This window comes from Palaemon carinicauda, chromosome 10 (genome assembly GCF_036898095.1).
Source record: "Palaemon carinicauda isolate YSFRI2023 chromosome 10, ASM3689809v2, whole genome shotgun sequence".
Classification (NCBI taxonomy): Eukaryota; Metazoa; Arthropoda; class Malacostraca; order Decapoda; family Palaemonidae; genus Palaemon; species Palaemon carinicauda.
Genome location: NC_090734.1, coordinates 52,994,873 through 53,005,032, shown reverse-complemented (window position 1 = coordinate 53,005,032; position 10,160 = coordinate 52,994,873). Strand labels below are relative to the sequence as shown.

Sequence of the window (10,160 nt, the reverse complement as noted above, 5' to 3'; positions counted from 1 at the left end):
TAAATTTAGAACTGGTTGCTGGTGGGCTTGTTGACGTAGAGAAGGATTTTCCTGTGTCAGAAGTAACTACAGGTATGCTGTCTTCCTTCTCCTACCCTCCTCGTTTTTCAAGAAACCCTGAGGACATAAACGAAATACTATTTTCAAAAGGTAAAGGCAAGTTCTGCTAAATCACTCAATTCAATAACTGTAGTAAAATGAAAAAAAGATTTTTGAGGTAAAAGCGCAAGCTCTGCTATTTCACTCAAGTCCCTAAACTCAGTAGTTAACTTTACAATTAAATTGAATTCTGAGCAATGAAAAATATATAGCCTACATATTCTGCCTCCAATTTAACGTGGCAACCACCTAACCACGAAAGGCCGAATGATCCGAAAACTTCGGCGTAAAGTAAACATAACATAACATTGGCTAATTAAGTAAAAACTGCCTCAAATCCAAAAAAACTTTCATATGGTAACACGCAAAGTTACAGCAGTGATAAATTATGAATAGTTTAAATACCAAATCCACAGGGTTTATTAATTGGGAATCGAGCAAGGAAATATTTATACATGATAAACAAATTGACAGGGAATCACTTTAGAAGTCAGCATATCTTTCGTAATGACGTACCTTATCAATTCAATTCCTCGGAAATTTGGCGAAGATAGTGTCCTGATGTTACGACACTTACGGCTGGTCTCGTCTTGTGCAGGATGGCGGAGAAAAGTGAGTTTATGTTACTCCTCCATTATATGACTTCGACAACTCTGGATATAATTAACTCCTGTAATATCCAGCCGTCCGTCCAGTACGAAAACCTTCTTTCAACTCCCTTCTCTCTGCTGGCGATGTTTCCTTTAGAATTCGTATTACTGGAAAAAACAAGACCACCAGCAGATAGTTCCGAAAGGGTTGTTTAGTAGTTCACGCTTCAAAGGATTTACCGTCAAAACGAAAATATACAATATGCTGGGTTTCCCTTCAAGCGTAAACTACCATTATTTATAATAATAATGCATAAGTTATCACTGGGTAACACAGGTTTACCCAGAAAGAAAATTAATAAACAATGGAATATATGATTTGCTAACCAAATACTGTAGCAACAACAAAAGGAACAACATTAATTAAACAGAATTCCCAACACTCCAGGGAAGGAGCGCGGATTTTCTAGGCTTTGAAAATCTGAGGAAGTTCTTGATTTATTCTAGGAGCATTTCCTTAGTCCTTAATCCTGAAGCAACGGCAGCTGCTCTCTTTGGATACCTATAATTAGAGTCCACTGCTATAGTTTTCTTGGGTCTCACAGAGGGAGCAATTCCACTAATACAACCTTGATCCCTGAGCAAGGGTATAAGGCTGGTAACATGTCTTTTCACAACTTCACCAGACTTCCCTTTCAAAATCTGAGCATTGGTCACCTCTCCAAGGTCATTCTTTACCACCCCCTTAACAATCCCAAGTGGATAATTTAAGGCCTTAATATGAGGATCCTTCAGCAAAACAATGTCTCCAGCTTCAATGATTTTATGGGTAACAGGCTTGTATCTGTCAGTCTTATCAACTGCTTGATTTATCAATGTCGTCAAAAATTCAGAATGATAAATTCTAATCAAGGTATCTCTTACCTTCCTCAGCTTTCTGTAAGTGTCCTCAATTATTCTTGAGGGTGAATCTTTCAAGTCATACTCCCCATCTAATTCAGGATCACACTGCAATTCGGGTATAATGTTAACAGAGGTTAACTCGTAGCCATGTATTAAAATTTCTGGAGTTATTGGGCTAGGTACAGATTCATCAGGCACATCCCTTAAACCATCCTTAAAGGCAATGGGACGACGATTTATAAGATGAGTTGCCTGAGATATAAGAAAGGCCATATCCCTTATGTCTAACACATTTGTTTTAATGGATTTGTTAATTAGATGTTTTACCATTTTTATGCAAATTTCCACTAAAGAACCCATTTGGCTACAACCCTTGTAATAATTTTCAAACTCAATAGGTTTAATTCCATTTTCTTCAAAGTATGACTGAGTATCAGGATCTTTTAAAAAATCTGCAATAACATTAGCCCCGGCAATAAGTTGTGTCCCCAAATCGCTTACTACAAATTATGGTAAACCATGTTCAAAGGTATGTAGAGTGAATGATCTCAAAAATTCCTTGACTGACAAATCCAAGCATAATTTCAAATTAATGGCCCTTGTATACATACAGCTCATACACAGAATCCAAACCTTCACCTTACTACCCTGTTGCTTTACAAAATATGGTCCAAAATAATCAATATATACATAACTGAAGGGAATCTGGGAAGGATCCATCCTAAACTCCCGGTAAGGGGACTGATTTAACCGAATGGTATGCTCCTTGTACCTTTTACAGATGACACAATCTTTTACCACTCTTTTAACAGCTGAAAAACATTGTGGTATCCAGAACTTCTTGCGTAGCTCATTCAGAACAGAATAATAACCAGCATGCTTGAGTTTTATATGAAGACTCCTGATTATCAGTTCTGTCAAGGAACTTCTGTTAAACAGCAAGATTGGGAAGCAACACCTCTGTTTACCTTTCCGCCTGTCAAACTTGCTTTTGACTCTGAGAATTCCATCTTTATCTGGGTAAACATTCAACTGTCTTACCAAATTAGGTATATCCTTAAGAAGTTTAGAATTGGATGCAAAATACTCCAACACACTAGGAAACTGAATTTTTTGTTCTTTCAATATGATCATCTTCAGAGCTTTCACATAAAATCCTGTATCATTAGATTCAACGGGAACCTTCAGTTTTCTAGCTGTAACTGTAGCTTTCCATTTGGCAAAACACTGGGCAACCCTGGCTTGCACTTTAACCATGAGAGAGAAATTAAAGTATCTGTTTGGAGAAACTAGATGCTCAGCAACGTCCTCCCTAAGGTCTTGTGTACAAACATTACTTAAAACATTCTCCTCTTTGAAGTCAAGGGTAGCCCTAGGGTTAGGAACTGTAACTCTCAAAATATCTTGACTGACTATAGACTGGTGGATATCAGGTTGAGGTCCGGAAAAATAGTTTGTATTAATTAACTGTTTATAGGACAAGGTTCTTGTTATGCAGTCTCCAGGATTGGCAGTTCCAGTGATGAAAGTAAAATTAACAGGAAACGTTTCACATAACTTATCTATTTGCTGTAGCCTGTTAAGAACAAATACAGACCTTTTCTGCATCTTATCCAGTTTATAGGAATATGAATTGATCCAAGAAAGAGCTACCAAACTATCAGAGTACAAATCCAAACTTTTTATTGCAATTGGAACGAGGCAATCAGGCCCTCCTAAATCTTTATACAAATCAATTAACAACTCCACACCCAAGCAAATGGCTTGTAACTCCAGGGAAGGGATGGACTTAGTATTACACTGTCTGTTTATCAGCCTGTTTTTGGCTAATAAAAAATTTGTTTGGCCAGTATCAATGTTCTCTATATACAGAACAGCTCCATATATCATACTGCTAGCATCTACACAAGCAAGAAGTCTGTATTGTCCATCTCTTTCCCCAACAAATCTTTGAACAACAATTTCAGGTGTAAAATTAGCTTGCCTTGCAATGCATTTACATTCTTTTAGCTTTTCCGCAGGTAAAATATCATCCCATCCTAATGACTTATCACACTGTAAACCATGCATAAATATCCTTGCCCTATTAAATACTGGACCATTGATATTATACAAATCAAAGTTTGAAGCAATGGACTTGAGGATGGACCTCTTCGTACTTGCCGAAGCTTCCAAAACAATGGGAAAAGTTGAAAGGGTATCCAACTCCCTATTCCATTTCAAACCTAAAAGTTTAACTTCTGTTAGTGTATTTTGATCCCGGTCTGAGTCAATGACTTCTTGAAGTGGCCCATCATTGGTGACAATTTGTTACAATTCTATTCTATAAGGAGCAAATATATTTGTTAGCCGAGTATAGGCCCATTCCAAGGCATCCGAATTTTTGCATGTATAAGCTCCATTATCCATATAAAACAACTGATAAAGCAATTTCTTCATATCTTTTACCTCTTGAGTATCATCCTCCACATCCAAAACCAGTATCTTATAAAGACTCAACATCAAAATTGTTGGGCTACATCTTAAACCAAAACTCAATATAAGATTCTTGTAACCAACTAAGGAAAAATCTTTCTTCTTCACACTTCTAACCCAAAGAAAAAGTAATTTATTCTGATCTGAAGGTCTAAGTGCTATCTGATTAAAAGCCTTTTTGAGATCAAAGCAAAATATCTTCGAACCAAATCGTAAGTGAAGTAAAGCTGAACTTAACTTTTGGTTTAACGACGGCCCTGGATGAATTGCCTGGTTATGGCTTACTGTCATGGGTTTCCTAGGGTCCGCCTCAAATATGTTTAATAGAAATACTACTCTGCATTTTGTAGTCTCTCGATCAAGTTTTAACACCCCCATGTGGGGTAAAAAACTATGTTCAGGATGTTCAGTTAGGTAATGCTTAAGGTTTGGGATCTTTTCAACTATTCCTAAATTTTCTTGTTCTTTAATGACTTCATCCATGAGTTTCAGATGCATCTCCCTTTTGCAAAGCTTCTTTAAATTTGACTTCAACACTGCTTCAGCTAGTTTATAATTTTTACCAAGTAAGTGGGACACCTTACTGTTCCATAGCAGAGGCATTGATATTCTTCCATCCTCATTAACAGTGGCATTGTTAAGTGCATATCTTACTAGAGAATTATTGAGTTCCACAGATGTCTCATTCTCTTCCTTATCATAATTAAGGATCCTTTTGCAGTCAAATTCCAACATTTGCTCGGTGGCCCTTTGTAGTGCTTGCTCCTTTATGCCCCCGTTCTCATTTAAAACTAGAAAATTAGCTTCTACCACCATTTCCTCATGCTCCAATATAGATTCATCATTAAATTTACCTAATCCAAGGCCAATGGAATCAAGAGAACCTACATCCAACTGAGCAACATCAGACTTGCAAGTAATTGAAGTTTCAACTGCATTTAAATCAGGAAGGCAATGTAAATTTTTTAACATTGTGTCAACATTACCAAGAAGCATCACTCCAAAGGAAGTTTGAAAGTATACTGAAGGACTATCCTGTCCAAACCTAACTGTTGACGCCATAGTGCAGTGAGCAGAGTTAGTGCCTAGGATGAAATCTATACTATTTAACTCATCCCCATTATTTAGCAACTGTTTATCTGCAAGGGTGTAACCCTTAGCAGAGAAATGGCTTGCCACCCTGAACAAATTAGGCAACTTCAAATTTATATTTATATAAGGTACACATAGGGCCTCCACCTTGCAAATTTCCTGACCAAATTTTAAATTCAGTTCCACAACCTTTGTATTATATGATTTAGCAGAGTTAAAACCATTAACAGTAAGACTCACATTTCTCCTCAAAACTTTGAACTGAATCTTCTTAACCGCTCTATCCGTGATAAAATTACACTGACAGCCAGAGTCTTGTAAACCTCTTATTTGGGTATGGTCCTCTAGCTGACAAGTGAAAGTTGGTAGAGCAGATCTATTGCCATAGCACTGAAGAGCATCCACTGAAAATACTACCCCCGTGGAAACCTTTTCAGATTTCTCATTAACTAAATTGGAGTTTTTATTAAGACTTCTAGCATTGACCACCTCTTCTTTTGGGGAATCTCTTTTAATGCAGAGAAAGGTGAAATGCCAGCCATTACATCCTCTGCATTTCTTATGAAGTCTAAATTTGCACAAACCCGCAGAATGAGAGGAACTGGCACACTTAAGGCAACCTCCTATCTCTTTCAGCTTATCCACCTTTGCCTTATTACTATTATAAACCGGGCACTTGAAAACTTGGTGATCATCAGTTGCTCTGTCATAAGCACATAAAGAGCATTTCGCCTTAGTAGGCTGCCCTTCAACATTCACATTAGAGGCTAGATTAACAGTCTCTGAAGTTTTGGGAAACTTCTTAACTTTTGTATAAATTTTCTGAGATGCTATGGCATATCGTTCACATGCTTCAAAAATGTTATCATTAATTTCTGAAAGGGAGGGCCTCGTCTTATTGGTAATATTTACTAGCTGAGATTGGAAGGTGCTGTTCATGCCATTCCAAAAGAAATAGTTCAAAAAATCGTCCACTTCCATTTTCAACAACTTAACAGATTCCATGAAATTTTTCATCTGACCAACGTACGCAAATGGATTAGTTTGGTAAGGCATTTTCATATCTGTCAACTGTTTTATTAACGTAAACTTCTGAAACCTAGGGGATGCTAAAGCAGACCTTAAAATTAATTTTGCATCTTCATATATCTGTTTGTCTGTTTCAAGTGAATCGAGTAGTATGGATGCACGACCTGAAACTTGTTGCTTCAGCAGCAGTAATTTGTCTCTCTGAGTGTACTTGAAGGTTTTAATAACCTCTTCAAATTCACAAAGAAATTTCTCTATATTTTCTCCCTCTACACTTTTAAATGCTGGTAAAGGAGCTGTAGGGCTTCTCAAAAGGCTTCTAGCTTCTTCAAGTACAGAATGGGGAGGAACTGAATCTTTAGTAGCCTCAAGGGTAGCTATAAAAAAGTTTATTTTATCCAAGTAGCTCTCACAAGCTTCAAACTCAATATTCAATTTGGATTCATCTTCCTCTTCTTCCCATAATAACTTAGCTATTTTAGAATTATAAACCTTCAGCTCTTCAGCAAATCCATGAAATTTAGAGATAAGTGATCGCCGTTCAACTTCTGAACCCAATTTACAATCTTCAATTCGATTGACATTCTTAGTCACTTGACTGCGGATGTATTTCCGAGAATTTATCAAAAGCGATAATTCTGACATCTTTGCTGATTGCTATTAAAACAATATTTCAGACAATCACAAATCAATCTATAGAGCAGATCTAACCCAACAGAGTTTAAATGTGCGGCGTCCCTGTATAACCTTCTATTATCTAATCTACCTGGACCCTCTACTCTGAACAAGTAATTCTTGAAACTCAACTTGTTAATAAATTTATTGAGATAACGCCTCATTAACTTGAATTCTTCCACGCATGGGCTATCAAACCGATTTCTCCTTTCGTAAAATCGGATTTCAATTTGAGATGCAATTATACAAGATCTTGGTAACCTGGATCTCAGAATCTTGTAAAATTCTTTGCAATTATTCTTTACCACTGTCAAATCTACACGAGACTTCAAATCATTACCTCCTAAAATTACCAACAAATAATCGGGGTTATACGTGAAAACATCTTCTAGGAGAGCTAGATTATTCAAAAAATAATTAAATGTGGCACCAGGAAAACCACGAAACTGAACATCAAAAGATGTCTGTTCAATCACAATTGTTGAGCTATTAACCTTAAGCTCCAAATCTCTAACATTAGAATGTCCTAGAATTGACAGTTTCATGACAATACCAAAACCAAAAATTTCAACTAGGTAAAATTCAAGGACACCTTCAATTATAAACAAAATTTTAACACTGATAAATTTGAAAATTCTCGTACTATCGTCATTCTCTCCGCCAATCCTACACTCAACGAGACCAACCAGCAACCAAATTTCTTACTCGAGCCCCACGTTGGGCGCCATCTTGAAAATTGTACGATGGAAGGAATAAAACAAGTCCATTAAAAAATGTTCACTTTAATGAAAGGTTGAACTTCCATGTGAAGTTAAATTTAGAACTGGTTGCTGGTGGGCTTGTTGACGTAGAGAAGGATTTTCCTGTGTCAGAAGTAACTACAGGTATGCTGTCTTCCTTCTCCTACCCTCCTCGTTTTTCAAGAAACCCTGAGGACATAAACGAAATACTATTTTCAAAAGGTAAAGGCAAGTTCTGCTAAATCACTCAATTCAATAACTGTAGTAAAATGAAAAAAAAGATTTTTGAGGTAAAAGCGCAAGCTCTGTTATTTCACTCAAGTCCCTAAACTCAGTAGTTAACTTTACAATTAAATTGAATTCTGAGCAATGAAAAATATATAGCCTACATATTCTGCCTCCAATTTAACGTGGCAACCACCTAACCACGAAAGGCCGAATGATCCGAAAACTTCGGCGTAAAGTAAACATAACATAACATTGGCTAATTAAGTAAAAACTGCCTCAAATCCAAAAAAACTTTCATATGGTAACACGCAAAGTTACAGCAGTGATAAATTATGAATAGTTTAAATACCAAATCCACAGGGTTTATTAATTGGGAATCGAGCAAGGGAATATTTATACATGATTAACAAATTGACAGGGAATCACTTTAGAAGTCAGCATATCTTTCGTAATGACGTACCTTATCAATTCAATTCCTCGGAAATTTGGCGAAGATAGTGTCCTGATGTTACGACACTTACGGCTGGTCTCGTCTTGTGCAGGATGGCGGAGAAAAGTGAGTTTATGTTACTCCTCCATTATATGACTTCGACAACTCTGGATATAATTAACTCCTGTAATATCCAGCCGTCCGTCCAGTACGAAAACCTTCTTTCAACTCCCTTCTCTCTGCTGGCGATGTTTCCTTTAGAATTCGTATTACTGGAAAAAACAAGACCACCAGCAGATAGTTCCGAAAGGGTTGTTTAGTAGTTCACGCTTCAAAGGATTTACCGTCAAAACGAAAATATACAATATGCTGGGTTTCCCTTCAAGCGTAAACTACCATTATTTATAATAATAATGCATAAGTTATCACTGGGTAACACAGGTTTACCCAGAAAGAAAATTAATAAACAATGGAATATATGATTTGCTAACCAAATACTGTAGCAACAACAAAAGGAACAACATTAATTAAACAGAATTCCCAACAATTTGAGTCTTGCTTTAACCGAACCGCTATTTTCACCATGAGTTAATTCCATCAATTCCACGCTTTTAGTAGATTCTGGTATTCAAAGTAATTTTATAATAACATGTTTTTCTTTATTGTTAGTGTAATTTGTCTCAATTTGTGTTGAAATACGTGAAAAGTAACAAAATTTTGCAGCGTGCATCTAAAAACAAGCTCCTGTCCTTGACTTCGGCGGGTGTTATTAAATTTAGATTTACCATCACGATATTTTATATGTATCTATTTAACATTATCTATTGACAAAACCTATATCTAAGGGAGAAATTTAGGTTAATAAATAAGGTTCGATTCACATTACTCGGTAATCATTTGAAAAAAAATGATGGTATTCGGACAAAAATACTTCCGACAAATATGCTATTAGGAAATATTCTGAGCTAAAAGGGCACCTCTGGGAGCCGGAGTAAATATGCCTCGATATAAAAAAATTGACTATTGTCTTACGCATTATTTTCCATCTCAATTGAGTGATCCATAATTATATTTTTCACCACTCCTAATTTGAATAAGCAATAGCGAGAAATCTAATGATAATATCACATTTTTGTATTTTAAATAACAGCAAAAATTTTTGGGTCATTTTGACTGGCCACACAGTACTACATTGTAACCTGCTCGCTAGTTACGGTTCATTTTCCAGTTACCTATACATACAGCGAATAGTCTAGCATATTTTTTTGCATATTCTACCCTGTCCTCATACACCCAACAACATTATAATCAATAAACCATTCTTTTCACTGAAGGGGTTACTGCAATACCATTTTTCAATGTCCCGGTCTAATTTGTTATTTTTTCTACTTTATATAGGAAAAAATATTTAATGTTGTTACTGTTCTCAAAATATTTTATTTTTCCTTGTTTCCTTTCCTCACTTGGCTATTTTCCCTGTTGGAACTCTGGGTTTATAGCATCCTGTTTTTCTAGCTAGGGTTGTAGCCCAGCAAAGTAATAATAATAATAATAATAATAATAATAATAATAATAATAATAATAATAATAATAATAATAATAATAATAATAATAGTATAGCTCTTTCGTATTTCAAATAGCTTCAGAAAATTATAATTTTATTACTATCATTATCATTATTATTTTTGTTGTTGTTGATTTCGTGGTTATCATCTTCATAATCATCATTATTATTTTTTTTCCTCTATAACAGTCTTTCCAACTGGGTGGTATTTATAGTTTAGGGTTCCGGATTGCATCCTGTCCCTTTAAGGGTTCATCACTTATCTTAATATACGCGCCGTTTCTAGGATCACACTCTTCTGAATGAGTCCTGGAGCTACTTCAGCCTCTAGTTTT

General features: G+C 35.9%; 1 protein-coding gene across 1 annotated transcript; it reads right to left on the bottom strand.

Moving 5' to 3' along the window:
* Window positions 1-1,187: 1,187 nt before the first annotated feature.
* Window positions 1,188-7,059, bottom strand: LOC137648006 (uncharacterized). The gene is made up of 3 exons (XM_068380950.1): window positions 4,041-7,059; window positions 3,485-3,647; window positions 1,188-1,549 (listed from the first exon to the last, which is right to left on the bottom strand). The coding sequence occupies exons 1-3, from the start codon at window positions 6,831-6,833 to the stop codon at window positions 1,188-1,190; spliced, it is 3,318 nt and encodes a 1,105-aa protein (XP_068237051.1). The 5' UTR covers window positions 6,834-7,059.
* Window positions 7,060-10,160: the final 3,101 nt, after the last annotated feature.

Coding starts and splice junctions, on each gene's coding strand:
- LOC137648006 (XM_068380950.1), bottom strand. CDS start 6,833: ATGTCAGAATTATCGCTTTTGATAAATTCTCGGAAATACATCCGCAGT. Junction 3,648..4,040: donor TGGAGGATGATACTCAAGAG/GTAAAAGATATG, acceptor CATGGTTTACAG/TGTGATAAGTCATTAGGATG. Junction 1,550..3,484: donor TGCTTGTGTAGATGCTAGCA/GTATGATATATG, acceptor TAAATCAAGCAG/TTGATAAGACTGACAGATAC.